The sequence below is a fragment of the Bufo bufo genome, chromosome 7 (assembly GCF_905171765.1).
Source record: "Bufo bufo chromosome 7, aBufBuf1.1, whole genome shotgun sequence".
Classification (NCBI taxonomy): Eukaryota; Metazoa; Chordata; class Amphibia; order Anura; family Bufonidae; genus Bufo; species Bufo bufo.
The window spans coordinates 116,129,664-116,152,430 of record NC_053395.1 but is presented as its reverse complement, the minus strand read 5'-3'; the positions used below and the strand labels follow the sequence as shown (position 1 = coordinate 116,152,430).

General features: G+C 38.4%; 1 protein-coding gene across 1 annotated transcript in view; it reads right to left on the bottom strand.

The window, feature by feature from the left end:
* Positions 1-22,767, bottom strand: part of COL5A2 (collagen type V alpha 2 chain) — a 275,036-nt gene that overhangs the window by 35,175 nt on the left and 217,094 nt on the right. Inside the window, exons 19-39 of the mRNA XM_040439368.1 lie at positions 21,507-21,605; positions 21,202-21,246; positions 21,023-21,121; positions 20,280-20,333; positions 20,058-20,165; positions 18,835-18,888; positions 18,425-18,523; positions 16,879-16,932; positions 16,343-16,441; positions 16,200-16,253; positions 16,060-16,113; positions 15,910-15,963; positions 12,187-12,240; positions 11,987-12,031; positions 11,792-11,890; positions 10,860-10,967; positions 10,716-10,769; positions 8,643-8,696; positions 8,510-8,563; positions 8,215-8,268; positions 7,212-7,319 (exon numbers count right to left, since the gene is read on the bottom strand). Of these exons, the coding sequence (XP_040295302.1) occupies positions 7,212-7,319; positions 8,215-8,268; positions 8,510-8,563; positions 8,643-8,696; positions 10,716-10,769; positions 10,860-10,967; positions 11,792-11,890; positions 11,987-12,031; positions 12,187-12,240; positions 15,910-15,963; positions 16,060-16,113; positions 16,200-16,253; positions 16,343-16,441; positions 16,879-16,932; positions 18,425-18,523; positions 18,835-18,888; positions 20,058-20,165; positions 20,280-20,333; positions 21,023-21,121; positions 21,202-21,246; positions 21,507-21,605 (1,503 nt within the window). The remainder of the gene's footprint in view (positions 1-7,211; positions 7,320-8,214; positions 8,269-8,509; positions 8,564-8,642; positions 8,697-10,715; positions 10,770-10,859; positions 10,968-11,791; positions 11,891-11,986; positions 12,032-12,186; positions 12,241-15,909; positions 15,964-16,059; positions 16,114-16,199; positions 16,254-16,342; positions 16,442-16,878; positions 16,933-18,424; positions 18,524-18,834; positions 18,889-20,057; positions 20,166-20,279; positions 20,334-21,022; positions 21,122-21,201; positions 21,247-21,506; positions 21,606-22,767) is intronic.

Sequence of the window (22,767 nt, the reverse complement as noted above, 5' to 3'; positions counted from 1 at the left end):
CCCCCAAAATTCTTTAAATGTATAAATGTTAAAAGACCAAGGTCGAAGCAGGTCGGTCGCCTAAATAATGGCAAAGGGAGGGGGGACAGTCACTGAAGATAAGGAAAAGGCAGAGTTACTAAATGTTTTTTTTAGCTCTGTATATACAAAAGAAGAGAAAGGAGCTGATATCTGTGGTGCTGGGGGTGTTAGTACATCCAGTAATATACTCAATTGGCTAACTATAGATATGGTCCAAGCTAAGTTAAATAAGGTAAATGTGAACAAGGCTCTGGGTCCAGATGGATTATCCCCAAGAGTGCTTAAAGAGCTCAGTTCAGTCATTGCTGTGCCCCTGTTTATAATTTTTAAAGATTCTCTAGGTACTGTTACAGTGTAAAGTGATTGGCGCAAGGAAAATGTGGTGCCCATATTCAAAAAAGGATCTAGGTCCTTCACAAGTAATTATAGACCAGTTAGTTTAACTTCTGTAGTGGGAAAAATGTTTGAAGGACTCTTAAGGGACTATATACAGAAGTATGTGACTGTAAATAATATTATAAGTGATAACCAGCATGGGTTTACCAAGGACAGAAGTTGTCAGACTAACCTAAATTTGTTTTTATGAGGAGGTGAGTAGTAGCCTGGACAGAGGGGCAGCTGTGGATGTAGTGTTTCTGGATTTTGCAAAGGCTTTTGATACTGTCCCTCATAGACGTTCAATAGGTAAAGTAAGGTCTATAGGCTTGGAAAGTATAGTTTGTAATTGGATTGAAAACTGGCTGAAGGACCGTGTCCCGAGAGTTGTGGTCAATGATTCCTATTCAGAATGGTCCCAGGTTATAAGTGGTGTACCCCAAGGTTCAGTGCTGGACCCTCTATTATTAAATTTATTTATTAATGATATTGAGGACGGGATTAATAGCACCATAACTATTTTTGAAGATAACACTAAGCTATGTAGTACTGTACAGTCTATGGAATATGTTCATAAAATGCAAGCAGACTTGAATACTCTGAGAGATTGGGCATCAACTTAGCAAATGTGGTTCAATGTGGATAAATGTAAAGTTATGCATCTTGGTAGTAATAATCTCTGTGCTTCATATGTCCAAGGTGATGTAGTACTGGGAGAGTCACTTATAGAGAAGGATTTGGCAGTCCATGTAGATGGTAGATTAAATAACAGCATACAATGTCAATCAGCTGCTTTTAAGGCTACCAGAATATTGTCATGCATTAAACGAGGCATGGACTCTCGGGGCAGGGATGTAATACTACCACTTTACAAAGCGCTGGTGCGGCCTCACCTGGAATATGCAGTCCAGTTCTGGGCACCAGTACATAGAAAGGATGCACTACAGCTGGAAAAAGTACAGAGGAGAGCGACTAAACTGATAAGGGGCATAGTGGGTCTTAGTTATGAAGAAAGATTAACATAATTAAATGTATTTAGTCTTGAGAGGAGACATCTAATGTGGGACATGATTAACCTATACAAATATATAAATGGGCCGTACAAGAAATACAGTGAAAAACTGTTCCATGTCAAAAAAGGGGGCACTGCCTCCGACTGAGAAGAAAAGTTCAGTCTCCAGTACAAATGATGATAACATTTAGTCCACTAAAGGAAATAAAAATGATATAAAAATGTTTTTAACCCCTTAGTGACCAGCCTGTTTTGGGCCTTACAGACCAAGCGTTTTTCTTCCTTTTTTCAATGTCGCGTTCCAAGAGCTATAACTTTTTATTTTTCTGTCTATATAGCTTTATGAGGGCTTGTTTTTTGCAGGACAAGTTGGAGTTTTTAATGACGCTATTTTGGGGTACACATAACTTTCTTATTAACTTTTATTAACTCTTTCTGGGAGGGAGTTGGGAAAAACAGCAATACTGCCACTGCGTTATAAATTTTACGGCGTTCCTTTTTCGGTATAAATAACATAATATCTTTATTCTCTGGGTCAGTACGATTACAGTGAAATCAAATACATATAGGTGTTTTTTTTATGTTTTACTACGTTTTTGCAATAAAACCCCCTTTTTTTTAAAGAAAAAAATATTTTTGCATTGCCGCTTCCTAAGACCCATAACTTTTTTATTTTTATTTCTATGCATTTCTGTGAGGGCGTGACAACTTGTATTTTTCATTGGTATCATTTTGGAGTAAATGGCGCTTTTTGAACGCTTGTTCTAAAAATATTTCGGTGGCAACTAGGAATAAATCAGTAATTCTGTCTTTTTTTGTCTTTTTTTTTATGGCGTTCACCATAGGGCATAAAAAGCGTAATTTTTTTAATGGGATTTCTTTTATTGAATAAATGTGTTTTTTACTTTTTTTTTACCACTTAATAGTCCCACAAGAGGACTATAACAGACAGCTTTTTGATTGATTTTAAAATGCAATGCATTATCCCTATGGTGCATTGCATTTTTATGTCAGTGCTATTCTGACATTGACCAGCGCAGCCTGCTGGAAATTACTCAAGGCTGGTCTGGGGCCTACACTAGACCCCAGCCAGCCTTCACACACATCGGCACCTTGGGATCGTATTTTGGGGGTGCCGATGTGAGACAAAGGGAGTACGCTCCCTCTGTCAGCACTTTACATGCAGCAGGTGCCATTGCCCGTGGCATGTAAAGTGTTAAACAGCCTGGATCGGCACTCCTGCCGGTTTGGGCTGTGCGAGGGCTCATGTGCAAGCCGGCCCCCGGCTCCCCGTGGCGGCCCAGCCTAAAGCCCCTTAGTGACCGCTGTAAAAAGGCGTATGGGTGGTCACTAAGGGGTTAAACATATAAAAAATACAAAAAAATTAAATTGCCCAAATCACCCACCATATATATATATATATCATATTGATGTGTCTGGAAATGCCAAAACAATTAAAATTTAAAATACTTATCGGGTGCGGTGGACGATCCAATTTTTCTGGTCATGCCCCCCTTCCTTTTTATAGCCTTAATTGTGTACTCTAAATAACATTGTGGCCTTTTTCCTCAGGTCAGTATGATTACAGAAATACTAAATGTACTGTATTTACCATAGTTTTTAATATATATATATATATATATATATATATATATATATATATATATATATACACTGCTCAAAAAAATAAAGGGAACACTTAAACAACACAATGTAACTCCAAGTCAATCACACTTCTGTGAAATCAAACTGTCCACTTAGGAAGCAACACTGAGTGACAATCAATTTCACATGCTGTTGTGCAAATGGGATAGACAACAGGTGGAAATTATAGGCAATTAGCAAGACACCCCCAATAAAGGAGTGGTTCTGCAGGTGGTGATCACAGACCACTTCTCAGTTCCTATGCTTCCTGGCTGATGTTTTAGTCACTTTTGAATGCTGGTGGTGCTTTCACTCTAGTGGTAGCATGAGACGGAGTCTACAACCCACACAAGTGGCTCAGGTAGTGCAGCTTATCCAGGATGGCACATCAATGCGAGCTGTGGCAAGAAGGTTTGCTGTGTCTGTCAGCGTAGTTTCCAGAGCATGGAGGCGCTACCAGGAGACAGGCCAGTACATCAGGAGACGTGGAGGAGGCCGTAGGAGGGCAACAACCCAGCAGCAGGACCGCTACCTCCGCCTTTGTGCAAGGAGGAACAGGAGGAGCACTGCCAGAGCCCTGCAAAATGACCTCCAGCAGGCCACAAATGTGCATGTGTCTGCTCAAACGGTCAGAAACAGACTCCATGAGGGTGATATGAGGGCCCGACGTCCACAGGTGGGGGTTGTGCTTACAGCCCAGCACCGTGCAGGACGTTTGGCATTTGCCAGAGAACACCAAGATTGGCAAATTCGCCACTGGCGCCCTGTGCTCTTCACAGATGAAAGCAGGTTCACACTGAGCACGTGACAGACGTGACAGAGTCTTGAGACGCCGTGGAGAACGTTCTGCTGCCTGCAACATCCTCCATGACCGGTTTGGCATTGGGTCAGTAATGGTGTGGGGTGCATTTCTTTGGAGGGCCGCACAGCCCTCCATGTGCTCGCCAGAGGTAGCCTGACTGCCATTAGGTACCGAGATGAGATCCTTAGACCCCTTGTGAGACCATATGCTGGTGCGGTTGGCCCTGGGTTCCTCCTAATGCAAGACAATGCTAGACCTCATGTGGCTGGAGTGTGTCAGCAGTTCCTGCAAGACGAAGGCATTGATGCTATGGACTGGCCCGCCCGTTCCCCAGACCTGAATCCAATTGAACACATCTGGGACATCATGTCTCGCTCTATCCACCAACGTCACGTTGCACCACAGACTGTTCAGGAGTTGGCAGATGCTTTAGTCCAGGTCTGGGAGGAGATCCCTCAGGAGACCGTCCGCCACCTCATCAGGAGCATGCACAGGTGTTGTAGGGAGGTCATACAGGCACGTGGAGGCCACACACACTACTGAGCCTCATTTTGACTTGTTTTAAGGACATTACATCAAAGTTGGATCAGCCTGTAGTGTGTTTTTCCACTTTAATTTTGAGTGTGACTCCAAATCCAGACCTCCATGGGTTAAAAAATTTGATATCTTTTTTTATTTTTGTGTGATTTTGTTGTCAGCACATTCAACTATGTAAAGAACAAAGTATTTCAGAAGAATATTTAATTAATTCAGATCTAGGATGTGTTATTTTTGTGTTCCCTTTATTTTTTTGAGCAGTGTATATATATTAAACACTTTGTTTTTGAATCTCCATTTCTCATGTTGAAGGGGTTGCCTCACCTCATCAAATGGCCCTTATACTGTTTAAAACGTTAATACAAGTGACTTACTAATGTAATCCATTCGTCCAAATTGCCTCTTTGTCAGTGTTTATTCTATTTCTCCACCCCATTATAGATTGCTCGTTGTCAGGGGTTATGACCACCACTGCAATGTAGCCGGAATAGTGGGAGCGTGCATAGGCACTGTCAGTAGCCATAGAGCTGTTGTACATAGCTATTTCACTGATTAGCAGCGCCAACCCAGGAATGCACTTGTAGAAGCAAACTGTGCTAGGATGACAACATCACCTCCTGCCTGTGCGAGCATGTTTTCCATCAATCAAACTCCTAGCCAATGCCCCCATACACGCCAGGAAGTTCAGAACTGGTGAGCAGTGGCAGTCCTGTACTTGCAAGGTGAGACAACCCCTTTAAGGCTGACAGGTGAGTTGAATGATGGTATTTATAAGGGCAATCCATCACAGCTATTCATCAAAAATATCCAGATGAGATTAGTGTGACAAATGGCTGATGGATGGCATCCGTTGGATATGTACATTTTTCTTTCTCGTTTTACACAGTTCAGGATGTGTCAAGTTAAGGAAAAGTTAATGTATGACACATCTGTATCAGGATCCATTACACAATTTATTTTTCTAGTCAACGTGGTCATGTATTGATGCATTGTGCTTTTGTATTTCAAACACTGGAGCATGATATGATAATCTGCTGCTACTTTAGTCCATCACAGTGCATGCTGATATAATATATAGAAGCTATCATCTGGCCCCAGGAACACATCTCTGGTCACACAGTTGGCAGATTGAGAGTTTGTATTAATTCTACTCACACCTCAAGCGGCTTGGTATGTATGATCCCATTTAGTATCTAATGGAAACAACACAGGACGCAGTGATGCAGGTAATATCAGCCCATGCATTGTGTCACAGTATGACTGTCAAGCAATTGTGATTATGGTCTCATTGATTGGTTTGTTTATAACCCCTCTGTTTCAAACTCAGCATTTCATGAATATATGGTACATGTAATATTAGTTCCTGCACTGTTGCATAGCATGAATGCTAAGGGACTGTGACTAATGTTGTTTCTATCTGTTGGTTACATCTCCGCCGAATTGTTCTGCCATAAACTCTGTATCTTAGGAGTAGTTGTGTGTACCACTGGTTCCGTTTTTGTGCATTTTGCCCTTATATCTATGCGCTGTTAGTCCATTAAGAGGCCGCACACTATTCAGGTATTGTCCGCTGATGAACCCTCTGTTGCAATAAGAGGGGGAAACGCGTTGGAACCTGTGAAATTGGGATACATCTTGTAAAAGGGTCTTTTTAAGGACAGTTCAGTCCTAGGTACGCGGACAGAGTACACCTACCATTAAGGTGTATCTCTGGGCTGAGCAGCTGTGGAGGGAAAGTTTAGGGATAGTTATTCCCTGTATCCCAGTTTCTCAGCCTTTTTACCGCCCCTCGTCTACCGTTGATAGCTTTCTACGCACCAATTAGGATGCTTGATCCAAGTTGTACTTTAATTTTTTTGTGATTATAAATGAAAGTTACGTTTTAGGTCCTTGCCCTCAGTGATACATTATATACATTAGCAAGGATCAATTGCCAATATACCTTCAGTGATTACTATGATATTTAGGACACTGATGCTGTATTCAGCTATTACTTAAAGGGGTTATCTGAGATGCGGCTGCCACTTCCAGGATCACATGCTGTACATTCAGCTACAAGCCTGGGATTACAACCTACAGCACAAGCGTTAGTCTAAATCTCTTGATAGCGTTTTAGCGAGAGATTCAGACTCATGCATGCGCTGCAGGTTGTAATCCCAGGCTGGGATCATGTGCTGAGCTGAATGTATGGTATGTAATCCTGGAAGTGGTGGCCGCAGCAGCATTTCAAATAACCCCCTTTAAATGTGCCAATAGACCTAACCATAAATGTTACAACCAATTTGCCAAAAATATACATTATTTGACTTGAATATCAATTTAAAGCTATTAATTAAAAGTATAGAGCACACACTAAAATATGGTAGAGTGTTATGGGAACAGGCAGTTTAGGATGTGAGTAGCAATGTCAATAAATACATTTGTTGGGTGAGGAGAGCTGTATTGCATAGATTAAATTAGATTAAATTAGTTAAGAGTTGTCTGAACTTCCAAAAAAAAACTGTTTATCACAAAGAAAAATATCATGTCACCTTTTGAAAGCACTCTGTTCCAGCACTGAGGCTCCTATTCCCACTTCTGGAATTCATGTTTTGTCTGTGGTCATGTTAATTGCTGCAGCCATTTACTGGCTTCAGTGGTGACATGTCCCAGATTGGCATGTGACTGCACAGGCTCAAAATCCTTTTTTTTTTTTTTTTTTTCAGGGGGGGGGGGAGTTTTGGGGGGAGGAGGTGGAATCACGGAATGGGGGACATTCAATCCCTTTAAAATGTGAACTGCAAAAGACAGTGCTTCATATTTATGGGTCTTCATACTCACATGTGGACCAGGAGATCCAGAGAGGCCTTGTGGACCAGGAGATCCAGCATCACCTTTTTGGCCAGGCTCTCCAGGTTCTCCTTTTACCCCAGGTTGTCCATCAGGTCCCTAAAATTAAATGAAAAAAAAAAATGCATAAAATGCAGTTCGTCATATTTTTTTTCTGCACTGACAGATTTACTCTACAGATTTACTTTGGACTGGAAAGGGATTAATCTTTATATATATTACCAATCTTCATTCACTGATGTAGCTATCTGTAAGGCTATCTACTAGAAGTGGTAATAGGATGAAGAGCTCATAAAATTCAATCAATAATTGGATTGAGAAATGGGCATCTTCTTTTCTTCATGGAGTCTATAATATCATGTCAATATTTTGTATGTTTTTATTTTGCTCTTGAACTTTGACGGGTGCTGAATTTCCTTAAAAGGACCAGCCCTGTGTGGAGACTAACTGGAAGTACTCTATAGTATGGACTTATTGGTAATGCTTCATGGGAAACTAATATGCAAAGAGGTATCTTGCAAGAAAGAGAACCATCTCGCTTGCACCACCTATTGGAAGTGGTCGCCTCTAGGTCATGATCTGACTTTCCAACAAACCTTGGGATTTGACAAGGGGATATAGCCAAGCCAGATAGCCATCCGTAGACAGCTATTTTGGGGTGCTTGTCCCTCATCAGTATAGAGTAGGATTCTGGTTGGTGCAGTGCAATATCTTGGAAGTGGTTTAGGCAGGGGAGATTCAGCACCCTGCCTTTGCATATTCTTGAACTCTAAATCTGAAAATTAATTTCAACTTTGGAACTGCAAATGTTACCATTGTATTAATTTATAAATAGAATAAACTACAAAAGTATTCATAACTGGTAAAATTCAGTCTTTTTTATAGTACTTAAAAACTGTAAAAGAATCATGGAAAGTTAAGCATGAAACAAACAGGCGACACATTATAATTTAAAATTATTAGTGTTAACAAGAGTTCCAGAAAAAGAGCATACCGGAGGTCCAGCAAAGCCAACAGGACCTGTGGGGCCATTTTCACCTCTGGAACCCTGAAAGAAAAGAAAACAAATGATCATAACAGTTCAGCTTTGTTTAAGACTTACATATGTGATTGTTCATGTTGTCATGTCAAAGAATGTTAAGATTTGTGAAAAAAGATAATTTAAAAAGTATATATTATGAAGCAATGTCAAAGAATATAATGGACAATGCATAAAATTTGACAAACTAGAACCTTGTGAGCCACATTAATAGTCATTGAAGGAAAAGTCATAGGAACACATTACTCACAGGTGTTCCACGTGATCCAGCTGGTCCCATTACACCTCTTGGTCCTGGTTCACCCTAGAAAAAGAATGTAATACTGTATATCATATCTATTGTTAAAAACTGATAGTATGACGCTATTAAATCACATATTTACCTTTTCACCTGCTGGACCTGCTGCACCTGCTGGACCAAGAGGTCCTGGAAGACCCTTTAAGAAACATATTTAATGTTTGAAATAATTGACAACATGTGTCCACATTTACTAATTTCAGTGCACCTAGGCACTGTCAGAAACTACACCAAATGTAGTGCAATCTGGTGCATTTTTATTTACTTTGGCGCATCTAGTTTTTGAGGAATCCTCTCCATCTAGCTTATAAAGGAGAGTGGCTTACCATAAAATGGGTGAGATTGTGAGAAAGGGGGCATGTGCAACTTTAGCACCAAAATTGCTCTACAATTCTAGTACAAAATTTCTCTCAAACTAAGCAAACCAATAGTTGGCATAGAGTTAGACAAAAGTGCCTAGCCCTGCATCAAATGTATCATTCAGTCTGAGGAACTGTGACAAATCTGCTGAATGTCTAAACAGCTTGTCTAAAGGAGTCAAATTTGTATTCTCTGACCTGTTAGAAAGGTACATGATGCAATCTGTAATGAATGTAATCTTTTTACCAGTGTTTGTATTTCTGAGTTATTTGCTCCCTTCTGCTTCTCATCTATGTCATGTGACCAGCAATCAGACTTTCCAAATAACACAGCACCTTATGTGTGGACGGGAAGTCAGTTTCTCTATGTATTCCTATGGGAGCCTCAATGTCAGTCTCATAGGAATGAACAGAGAAGTAACTGACTTCCGGTTCTGTGTAAGTTGGAGATCAGAGAGTTGGTCACATGACACAGCTAAAAATTTGAAGAGAGGGCATAGCTCAAAAATACAGTCACTGATGAGAAGATTACATTCACTATAGATTACATCATGCACCTTTCTAGCAGGCCAGAGAATAAACATTTTTGCAAAGTTCTTTAAGTTTACAGAATCTATAGGATTAGTAAATCTGCCCTTTGGAATAAAAAATAGAAAAGTGACAACCAGTGTGACCCCATTACGTCAGGGACGTCTGAGTTCTCACTCTAGCTAGGATAAACTTGAATTTGGCAATGTGGCTCAGACAATAACCCACAAATGTTCTGACATCTGGAGTATTAACATTAGCACTCTTCTGCTCTTAATTCAATTAATTGTATTACTGTAATATAAACAAATATTATCTTTGTAACTTTATATATGAGTACACACCGAGACTCGATAATATATCTTCTGTATATATATATTCATTTTCAATCATGCAGGGATGCCAGATACATGCGGTCACACTGAACCACCAATGGTAAGCTATTTTAATCAAACAATATTCAAATTTGATACAGCTGTAGTTCGAACAACTGCAGACAATTTTTTAACCCCTAAGTCACCAGCACGAGCACTTTAGCACTAAGAAATCTCTACAGGTCTACAAATCTATTTTTATAAAGATGTGATACGAATAATATGCATTCACTGTATTTATGAACCCTTCACAGTATGAGTTATTTGGTTTTTAATGTATTTATGCACTTTTGTACTGAGAATATTTATAATGCTTCTGATGTCATGTAATCATGCGTTATATCTATCATGTATTCAATTATCCACTTAATTTGCACCATGTGATTTGTTTGCACTTTTGGCATTTGGGTATACTGTATATACTCAGTTTTAACACTATTGCATTGCTTGACAAAGGCCTTATTGAGTAGGCCGAAACGTTGCCTGGGAAATAAATTTGGGTCATCACCCCCCTCACAAGAATTTGAAGTGCTGCCTCGTTCTTTGGACGTATTTACAGTAGAGGAGAAGCCTGCCTTCCCCGAAGAGTTGCACCCTATTCACGCCGTCTGACTGTGCTGCTGCTCTATCTGTGTTGTTGTTAATTTTCAATAAATTATATTTTAAAAGAAGAAAGGGAAATAATCAGAATTGGGTATATGGTATCTGTTCCCTCTCTGTAACATGTCCCTACAACTAAGCACTTTCAGACCATTAACAGATTTTAAATGTCTTAGTGGTCTGAGTCTGCCAGATGGGAGCTACTCAGCCCTGCTCAAGTGACTGATCATCAATTCCTTGATTGCATTTTATCATGTGTACTGTATATGCTTCAATATATGATAAACATGTACTCACTCTTGCACCATCATTACCAGCAGTTCCTTCAGAACCTTTTTCACCTATACCTCCCTGAAATAAAAAAAAAACAAAAGAAACGATATTGTATTTTATTACATTATATTTGTTTCGTTTAAGAAGTAATAGAAAAAAATCACTTACCCTGTCACCTTTTGGACCTGGTGTTCCAGCGATGCCTCTTTCTCCAGGCATACCTTGAAGACCAGGAGGTCCAACATCACCAGGGGTGCCAGTTGGACCAGGACTTCCCTATGGTCATAACCATAATTTAGATAAAAACTTGGAAAATGTATATTAACAGTTATTTTGTAGGTGAAAATATGGATTGTACGCAACAAAGCTCTAAAATATGTACTAAAATTGTAATGGACTGTCAAATACAATGACAGTCATGCATTTATATTTTCAATCACAGTGATTAAAGAAATATGTACATGATCAAATTAAGGCTACTTTCACACTCGCGTTTGGTGCGGATCCCTCATCGATCTGCACAGACGGATCTGTTCAGATAATACAACTGTCTGCATCAGTTCAGAGCGGATCCGTTTGTATTATCTTTAACATAGCCAAGATGGATCCATTTTGAACACCATTGAAAGTCAATAGAAGACGGATCAGTTTTCTATTGTGCCAGATTGTGTCATAAAGAACTGTTCCGTCCCCATTGACTTACATTGTGTGTCAGAACAAATCCGTTTGGCTCAGTTTCGTCAGACGGACACCAAAACGCTGCAAGCCTCCAAAGTGGAATTGAGACGGAACGAAGGCAAACGGAGGCATTCTGAGCGGATCCTTTTCCATTCAGAATGCATTAGGGCAAAACTGATCCGTTTTGGACCGCTTGTGAGAGACCTAAACGGATCTCACAAACGGAAAGCCAAAACACCAGTGTGAAAGTAGCCTAACTTTTTATAAGTAGGCTTATTTTTTAATGTTTGCCTTTTGATTTTTTTTTATTATATTAAAAAAATCATCATACTCAAGTAAATCATGCAAAAGGTCATAATTATTGAAGTAGTACATTTTTTTCCTTTATTTCTCTTGCACAAAGTGAAATAAGACTAACTCACCTTTGGTCCATCAGGTCCATGACCACCAGCCATACCCTTTTCACCAGGTAGTCCTGAAGCTCCAGGTTCTCCTCTTTCACCAGGATTACCACGCTCTCCCTGTTAGAAAACAAATGCATTATTTTGTTTGCTCCAACAAAAAAGGAATACCACTTTACTGCAATACAAGGATTTACATATAAATATAATCCCTACCCTTGGACCAAGTGGGCCTGCAGCTCCAGAATCTCCAGGTACGCCCTGGTTAAGATATAAAATTTATAATAAGTATTTCTACAATTATTTACATCACTGAAAAATACCATCCAAAATAGCACAAAATATATGAAACTTTTTTTTTTTACGTATTTGAAGTGCTCATTATACAATTATATAATGCATAAGAAATAACTTACTTCATCTCCTAGCTTCCCTGTTTCTCCAGGAGGCCCAGGTTGACCTGGTAAACCCTGTAATGTATAGAAAACATTATACTATATAGTTAACATGTTTTTATCTTTTTATAAAACTGCACAGATACAGTACCAGTCAGAAGGTTTCTTGTTTTTTGTTTTTCTACATTGTAAATCAGAAGGCATGAAAATTATGAAAGGACACATGAGGAATTAAGTAGTAGACAAAAAACATTGTTAAACACACCAGAATATGTTTTAGATTTTAGATTATTCAAAGTAGCCCTCTTTTGTGTTGATGACAACTTTGCACACTCTTGGCATTCTCTGTCAGCTCCATCAGATATCCCCTAGAACTATTTTACAATGGTCTTGTAGGAGTTTCCAGAGGTGTTGAGCACTTGGCTGCTTTTCCTTTACTCTGTAGTCAAACTCATCCCAAACGGGTTACGGGTGATTTTAGCGGCCATGTCATCAGACGCCGCACTCTTCTTGGTCAAATAGCCCTTACATAACCTGGAGGTGTATTCAGGTCATTGACTCAGTTAGGATGGCATGTTGCGCCAGAATGCTGTGGTGGACATGCTAGTTAAGTGTGCCTTGAATTTTGAATAAATCACCAACAGTATCATCTGTAAAGTACCTTTATATCATCAAACCTCCTCCTCCATGCTTCACGATGGAAACCACACATGTTGAAACAATCCTCTCAGCTTTTATGCGGTTGTAACAAAAGATCTCAAATTGTGACTCATCAGACAAAAGTACAGATTTTCACTTCTTCTTCTCTTGTTGTTTCTCAGTAGTGGCTTCTTTGCAGCAATTTGATCATAAATGCCTATTTCTTGCAGTCTCCTTTGAACATATGATGTTGAGATATGTCTGGTACTTGATTTCTGTAAAGCATTTACAGTATGTAGGCTCTAATTTGAAATGCCACTGATTTGCTGTTTCTAAGGCTGGAAACTCTAATAAACTTATTCTCTGCAGCAGGGGTAACTCTTGGTCTTTCTTTCTTTTCGTATAGTTGTCCTCATGAGAGCTAGCTCCATCATAGCATTTGATAGTTTTCATGACTGCATTTGCTGACACTTTTAAAGGACTGCAAGACTTTTTTTCAGTCTAAAATAATGGATCAGAAGGACGGAAAAATAACGGCGATGTGAACTCAGCGTTAGTTTAATGGTTCTTGCCATAATGTGAATTGGAACAGAAATAGAATAGGGCTAAACTGAAACTGTGTACCAACCCTCCCTCCCTCCCAATATAACTGATGGTTTCAAAGTTGGGCAGAGAAGTGGCAGATGAGGTTTAACACTGACAAATATAAGGTTATGCACATAGGTAGGAATAATGCAAATCACCAATACATACTAAATGGTAAAACACTGGGTAACACTGACATGGAAAAGGACCTCGGAATTTTAGTGAACAGCAAAGTAAGCTGTAAAACCAGTGTCAGGCAGCTGCTGCCAAGGCCAATAAGATAATGGGTTGCATCAAAAGGAGCATAGATGCCCGTGATGAGAACATAGTCCTGCCAGTTTACAAATCACTAGTCAGACCACACATGGAGTACTGTGTACAGTTCAGGTCTCCTGTGAACAAGGCAGACATAGCGGAGCTAGAGGGTTCAGAGGAGGGCAACTTAAGTAATAACTGGAATGAGGGAACTACAGTACCCTGAAAGATCATCAATATTAGGGTTATTCATTTTAGAAAAAAGACGACTGAGGTGAGATCTAATAACTATGTATAAATTTATCAGGGGACAGTACAGAGATCTCTCCCATCATCTATTTATCCTCAGGACTGTGACAAGGGGACATCCTCTGCGCCTGGAGGAAAGAAGGTTTGTACACAAACATAGAAGAGGATTCTTTACGGTAAGAGCAGTGAGACTATGGAACTCTCTGCCTGAGGAGGTGGTGATGGTGAGTTCACTAAAAGAGTTCAAGAGGGGCCTGGATGTATTTCTGGAGAGCAATAATATTACAGGCTATAGTTACTAGAGAGGGGTCGTTGATCCAGGGAGTTATCTGATTGCCTGAATGGAGTCAGGAAGGAATTTTTTCCCCTTAAGTGGGGAAAATTGGCTTCTACCTCACAGTTTGTTTTTTGCCTTCCTCTGGATCAACTTGCAGGATAACAGGCCGAACTGGATGGACAAATGTCTTTTTTTTGGCCTTATATACTATGTTACTAAAGTTCAAACACATTAAGAAAGCAAGAAATTCAACAAATGAACTCTTGACCAGGCATACATGTTAGTTGAAAACTATTTAAAGTGACTACCTCATTAAACTGATTGAGAGAATGACAAGAGTGTGCAAAGCTGTCATCAAAGCAAAAAGGGTCTACTAAACAATCCAAAATATAAAACATATTCTGGTTTAACCACTTAATTTGATATCTGTTCCTTCATTAATTCCATGCCTTCAATAAAAATCTACAAAGTAGAAAATAAAACAAGTAAAAACATGTAATGAAAAGGTGTGTCCAAACTTTTGACTGGTACTGTACGTTTTGAGAGCCTTACAATGTTTTGAGACCATAGTTAGCTAAATAGTTGTTTCTTTCATTATGAAAAGTTGTCAAAGGAATTAACTAAAGATGTGTAAATCTATTGAAATTAGTTTCAGTCGTAATTTGATACATTTTTTTTTTTTTACAAGATTTGACTCACGTATGAATCAATTTACCCGAATTCCAGAGAGAACGTAAGACCAATTTGTAATACTCCACTGGAAGCCAGCTCTACTTGGAAACGGATAAAAGTACTGATTTTCTCATATTGTATTTCTCTGAATAAGACATGTAAGTCAGATCTATTTCCAAAAGGAAAAGAAAACTGAGAGTCCCAAGAGAAAATTGCTCTATTTAGCTGAGTGGCCTTTGTCGGGGCTCATTGTCATTAGCGAGACCATCTAGTATGCATGAGGAGTATTGTAGTCCAGCCAACACTGCTCTGTGTTTCAGGGGAAAATTACTTCTACTGGCATCTGAAAGGCTTACTGTTTTTAAAAAAAAAGCTAAGTTTAATCTTTCCCAGAAACTCAAAAGTATTCAAATTAGCTTTCAAGAGTTATCTTTCTTATGGTGCAGGAAAGTAGTCTGAAGACATGCTTTTGGGATGGTACTGGTGTGGAAGATATCCCAAAGGGAGTATTACTGTACATTTGGTAAATTTTCTGGTGTGTTTTGGGGTCAATATTGCCGATCGTGGGTATAAGGCTTGTTGGTAAGCATGAGGAGGGATCAGTTGCAAGTGTGGACTATAGGGATATCAAGAATTTATATTCTTCATGAAGCAGTGAGTCATCAGTGGTCTTCTTGTGAATTGTGGGATTGGGAAGCCAGTGGTCTCTAACGAAGGAGTGACCATGGGCAAACTGTGGAAGTGAGGTCATCATAACATTTTTGAGGCTTTGGTCAGTACCAGACACATTGCGGTTTTGAGGTAAAGAATGACATAGGGAGGATTTATGAATAGGAAAAAGGGTTTTATATATACAATAACCATAGTTTAAATAATATCATCTTAAGATAGGCGTAAACAGCTACGTACCATATAAAGGGGAATGTACAACTATTTTCCTTAATGAACTTTGTTTCCTTAGGTATTTATGTAAATTAGAGGCCATATGTTATGTGCAATTTAACTTAGTACATTATCCATAAAGTACCTTGCATTACATGTAATATATCAACAATTATGAAAAATACCTGAAATCCAGTAGGGCCTGGAGGTCCTTGTTCACCTCTTTCACCAGCAAGACCCTAAAAAATGAAAGGAGTTCAGAAACATATTTAAAATGGTTCTCTATATGTAAACCTTATTAAATATTCACATAGTATCTATTTTGTATTCCTTACTGGAGGTCCAGCAGGGCCAGAAGGACCAACTTCTCCATCTTTTCCTGGAGCTCCCTGATTAAAATAATAAAAAATGTAGATTTATAGAAAGATATATTTTGCTCCCACACAGTGATTGGGAAACAGAGATGGTAACATACTCTTTGTCCAGGTACACCTGCACTGCCTTGCTCCCCAGGCTTTCCAGGGTCTCCCTGTTGAGCAGACCTTAATTTCATAAATTATTCAGGAAAAGAAAGAGTATTGATAATTTTGTAAATTGATAAGCCATTATAGCCCATACACTGTTGCCTTTTGGACCAGCAGGCCCCATAGTTCCAGTTTCCCCACGTATTCCAATTGGACCAGGTGGACCAGTGCGACCATCTTCTCCAGGAGCTCCCTGCAAGACATAAACCATAGGCTTAAAATTTTTTTTTTTTTTACCAAACAACTTCTATACAGAAAAAAGATAGATGTATTACTACACCAAAACTGAAAGGAACGAACACAGATTTTCTGAAAAATATCGTATGATATAAAAAGAAAATCCCATTTAGGAAAAACTTAAGTTTTGTTTATCACATTAAAACTCTTAAAATTGTTCAAGAATGCACTGTAGCTCAAACAGTATGCACATTACAGTATATAACATAGAACAGAAATGTCAGCTGTTTTCTCACTATACCATGCAGAAATTTAGACAAATTTTAACAATGGACATCAACATTGTTTTTAAACTTTAACAAACAAAACTTCTTTGTAATTTCATTGAAATGAATTAATAAGTTGAAAACATAATCTTAAATATGCAGATGTATAAAATATTTTACACTTTACCACTGGTCCTGGTTTGCCTTCTGGACCTTGGACTCCAGGATTTCCGGTTAGACCCTGAAATAGAAGATTTATAAGCATTCTGCTCATTCTGAAGACCATTCTTTCCTCTGGAGATATACTGTATGAAAAGAGTTTCCAAAACAATTTATGTTTTTCTTTGGAAAGTGTATTACTAGATTCTTCAATAATCAATGGAAAATATGATATGATGCTCTGAGATAATATGTGCAACATGCAACAGGGAGTTTTACGTACTGTAGAACTCAATAGAACATAGAGAAAAAAGAATTGCACACCTATTATATTATTAAATGAATGCCAGAAACATTGCTCTCTGATGTAATTTTCACTCTTCAGCCATTAGCTGGAGCATGCGCAGTAGTTAAAGCGATGCCGTGCCAACAATGGGCATCGCAGTGCGCATGCTCCGGCCCGGCGAGGCAGTGCGCAGGCATGGGATCTCCGCCGCACCTTAGGACGATGCAAGGGAAAAGGAGGACGGGCATATGCAGAGGCTGGGGCGGGGGAACAATGAAAAAAGGCAGGGCAGCCTGGGCACCAACACAGTAAACGCCGCCCCTGGGCACTTGCGAGTGCTCATTTGCATATCAATAAAAGTTCATTTTTCCAGCTTCTGCAAGTCTAAAGACAAAGGTACTATAACATTCATGTATAGGTGTGCTATAGGGCAATGTAAGCACTGTATATGGCCATATGGTGGTGACAGACTCCCTTTACTACCTTCCCAATATAATAGAAAAACATTTTTATTCGGATTACCCCTTCATTATTTTTGCATGCCACATTAACTTACCACATTTCCACATTGCCACAGACCCCCTTACACAGGAAAGGTTTTCGTTCTTTTCTTTTTTTTTGGGGGGGGGGGGGGCAGATGGAATAAATTGTGCATTTACTAAAATAAGCATTAATGGCAGTTAGAGGCCAATTCAATGTGATTGCCATAAGATACGTAGAAGGGACTTCCTCTGAGTTTACCATTATGACTAGTTGGTGTTGACAAAAAGTTTACATAATGATATGTGATACTTAAAAGGGTTGTCTTCTTTAGATATCCCTCTTCCTTATTCCCCTTTCTATAGGAATCAATAGAGAGTTAAATGTTTTGTTGGTGATGACAGCTGAGAAGCTCATAGTTGAGGGACCTTTCATAGGCCAAGGGCATTGTGCAAAATGGAAAATATCTTTAAGATTAAAATAGCAAATAACTGCCTTCACAAACCAGGACTTACTTATAGGCAACCTGCTGTTATGATTAATAAAGATTAAAATGTAAAATTCAAGATGGTGGCTCACTTCAAACGTGATTACGGAACAGGTGCTACTAAACTGAGAATTTACTGTGGTCTACTGTGGCTCCTACAGGACAATAACCATAAAATGTGGCTCTGCCTGTTGTCCTTGACCTTATGTTTTGCTGTACAATGTTTCACCAAATCATATCAATAAACAGAATAAAATTATAAATGATAGACTTATAGAATTGTAAATCAGAAAATATAACCAATGCTAACATGTTACTTACTCTAGCACCAGGAAGACCGGGTTCTCCAAGACGACCAGGGTCTCCATTAGTTCCTTTTGGGCCTGAAACCCCTGCGACTCCTCGTTCTCCTTGAGCACCCTGTAAAAGTTTTGGTGAATATTTTAGATATTTTTTTTTTGCATTAATATAATAAATTGATCATCTTTTAAAACAGAAAAAAATAGCTATAATATTGAATATGTATACAGTTATTATTGCATGCAATAAATTCTTGGTATATAAACAACAATATCATTATAAAGGCATTTTATGAATCTATTGTGTAACGCATGATGTTAATATGTGAGCGGTGTAACTGAGGCTAGATAGGTGGGAGGAACATAAGGCACCAGGTATTTTGGACCTATGAGTACGTTAGGTAAGATATTGATCAAAACTGTTAATGTTACCTTCGGTCCAGTTAACCCATCAGATCCAGGAAACCCACGATTACCCGGGGCACCCTAAAAATAAAAATGGTAAATGCTAAGAATTATTATATGGTTTGAACAGAATGTAGCAATTATATAAATTACACAGGCCAATGATCAGAAATTAATATTAATATGAATACTCATTCCTGGTAACTGGCCTGTGTAACAGTGCCGCCATTCACCGAACAAACAAGGAAAACACTCATTTGTTGGGTAATCACATATTTCATGCGGCACCCAAAATCTTTGTTGGCAATATATTACCCTGTGCAGACAAGAGATGTGCTGCTGACAATATACAAAGTGAATGTTTGAGAATCGGTCATAATAACAACCATTCATTCCCCATTTATTTGCATCTGACTGCGTAAAAGACCATTTAAATGTGCAGCAATCAAGTTGAATATCATCACATTGGCCTGACAGGCCACATACAGTATGAAGACCCTAAAGTCTCTGATATTCAGATTTAAGTTTATGTTTATTGATTTGTTGAAATTCAGTTCAGATTCAATTTGGCAGAATCAGTCAGGCAATTTGATTTGGTTCTGAATAAATCTGACCAGAATTGAAAGTGTTCCAACTACCCTGAAAAGTTGTGGATGACACTCTTAGGCCTCCTAGGACTGTATGCAACTTATTTCAAGCTCTTTAATGCCAAGCCAGCTTTAGTAATATTAACTTCTTCCGGACATGTGCCGAAATAGTCACATGTTGGGTCTTTAAAGATGGCACCCACTCCGCTACTAATAATTTGATAGACAAATAATCAAGAATACTTTTATAATTGTCACTTTGCATGTTATACGGATTTAGCACTGGACAAATATGCACCTTTTCTAAATTCAGTTCCAACTGTATTGAGCAGTATATCCAGCTGCCCTCTTCATTACAAATGTAGAATAAATTGCTTGATTTCTTGCCAAAACATTACATTATCAGTTTCTCACACAGCTATAAGATATATAGCACAATGATTATACAATGAATCTCTTATTTTCCATTTAGAAATTATTTGTCATATAAAGTTTTCTATATTATCTTATGGTTTATGTACAAAGCACTGTACAGTTTGCGTGAAGGTTAATCCACTATAAACATCGCAGCAACTTCATATCCAATCAATATTCTAGGAATGTCTGTTGTGGAAAGCCTTTTGAATATTATGACTCATTCTGTTTTGCATAAAATTATATTACCCTTTCTCCAACTGATCCTGGAGGGCCTATTGATCCAGGATCTCCACGAGGGCCTCTTTTACCTTCTTCTCCTTGAGGACCTGTTGGACCTTGTGGACCATGTGGACCCTGGTTTAACAAATAATTGTCTTCATTTAACTCTAATCAATCCTTGTTTCTTTTAATATAAATAGAAAAACCAATAAATATCAGTTATGTTTTTAAAGTCCTACATACACTTACCAGTTCACCTTTGGGTCCAGCTTCACCTTTAAAACCAGGGACACCAGGATCACCCTTTAAGTAATAAAAATGTTCATTGCACAAAATATATGACCTTTTTTATAAAAGTATATTGATGAACATGAACTATATAAATACAGTATTTCAAATATTTAACAAAACAACCACCCTTATGTCTTTTTATGCTATTAAATATGGATACAATGCAGGGTCACACCCCCATGATTGACAGATTTCTTCCTATTCTTTCCAAACTATACATAGGGAGAAAGCTGTCAATCAGTGGCACGAATACGAGGACTCCACATGCCATACACTGAGTGGAATCCAGCACCTGGGACCTCTAGAGCTGCTGACAATGGATTATAAGAAAATGCCTGGCAAAAAATGGTAAGTGACTCTGCCTTATAATCAATAGCAGCACTAACTAGAACAACCCTGATGCTGGGGCTGCCAGGATAAATCATATTCACCTTGTGAACTTTGATTCGCTCAATACTACTGTTCAGATCATTACAATACTTAGGTTTTAGAACATTCTCCGGTTTTAAAACTATGACCTATGTGAATATTATTTCCAACTGTATATTGATAATTTGTACAGACTTTCTTCAAATTTGAGGCACTATAATCTATTTATCATGGATGGTTTCAGAATCTGATTACGTATAAGTTGTTGTTTTGTGTGCGTAAAATTCTACGATTTTTTATAAATTCAGTTCACACTTATGAATTATATTTACCACTGAGCCTCTGATACCAGGTTGTCCGGTACCTCCTTGAGGTCCAGGAGATCCAGGTGGTCCTATAAGTCCAGGTGGACCAGCAACACCAGGAGCTCCCTGGGAGAGAAAATATAATAGACATCGTAAAATGTATATTTGCTGAGAATTAAGTTCATTGTGGGTTATGTTTCACTTACAGTTGGTCCTTTAGCTCCGCCAGTTCCATCAGTTCCTGGTGTACCCTAAATGCCAAATATAAGTGTTACAAAAGATATCCATAATAGTATATAATGGTTTTATTACATTTGATCATAGATATGTCTTCTCTACAATATCTACAGTGAAATGGCTTTCAAGTAGGATGTGAAATAACTGCAGCAAGTAAGGAAGCAAGTATGTAAGTAGTCAAAATGAGTTATTTAAGTTTGCAGTGTATGACAATGCATAACATGTTTTATATTGCTGTGTACTTTAACTTGCATTTCCATGAAATAAAACATACCAGGAGACCTTGTGATCCAGCAGGTCCTTGTGAACCAGTTTCACCTCTTGGACCTTGAGGACCTTCAGGACCACGTGCACCTGTTGGGCCAGCTTCACCCTTGTTAGAAGGACATTTGAAAAGATTAGAAAAATAACATAAAAATTATAACTTGGCTTCAACTTTATATGAATGCATTTTATTGATATCTGATAATTACAAAAATGCTTATTTGCTATATTACAGCAATAACAAAATAAAATATTTGCATCATATTTGTATCACACATATAGCATTAACATTTGCCTACCTACTCCTAGCAGTCAATTAAAAAGATTTTTAAAAGAATTGTATTATATAGCTCTTTTACTAATTAAAACTAGATAATGTTAAATATTCTTTTTTTAGCCTTTTTCATATAATTTTTTAAATTGTATCTTCTTTACAGTACATAATTATGGGATGGTCATCTGGCCTGAGATGCAGTTAAAAACATTTAAAAAATATGGTTTACAACAACCACATGGACCATAGGAATATGTACAGTCCCTGACAAAAGTCTTGTCGCTTCTCTATTTTGTAGAAACTCCTGCTATTAACCTGACTTTTAATTAATCAATTGGTGTTAGAAATAGCTCATATGAAAAGCTAAAGCCCTCCCAAATGATGTTTAATGCACTAAAATAAATTAGTTTCACTGAAAAAAGATTTATCATTTAATCAAGACAGAAAGGTCAAATTTTGGCAAGACAAAAGTTTTGTCACCTATACAGAAATTGAACAACTTTACTGCAAATCCAAAAATATGTCAGCAAATTAAGTAATGGTGCTGTGAGATCCAAATTTTATATCTTGTATGACTTCCATGAGCTTGAAGGACAGCATCCATGCGGTTTGGCAAGGATTCATACAATTTATTGATGAAGTTATCAGGAATAGCAAAGAAAACAGTCTTGCATGCCTCCCAGAGTTCATCAATATTCTTTGGTTTCGTCTTCCATGCTTCCTCTTTCATCTTACACCACATATGCTCAATGATGTTCATGTCTGGTGACTGGGCTGGCCAATCCTGGAGCATCTTGATCTTCTTCGCCTTAAATCGGTTATCCGAGTTATTTTTTTGTTCTCTCTATGTTCCTAACTAAGCAAATGTAACAGCTTTCCAATTCACTCACTTTATCTCCAGTGGCCGGTTTCTCAGATTTCACTGAGGGTCACATGACCTGAGGGTCACATGACCTGTGATGTCAGCTTCTCTCCCTGCTCTGATAAAGGTTGTTTA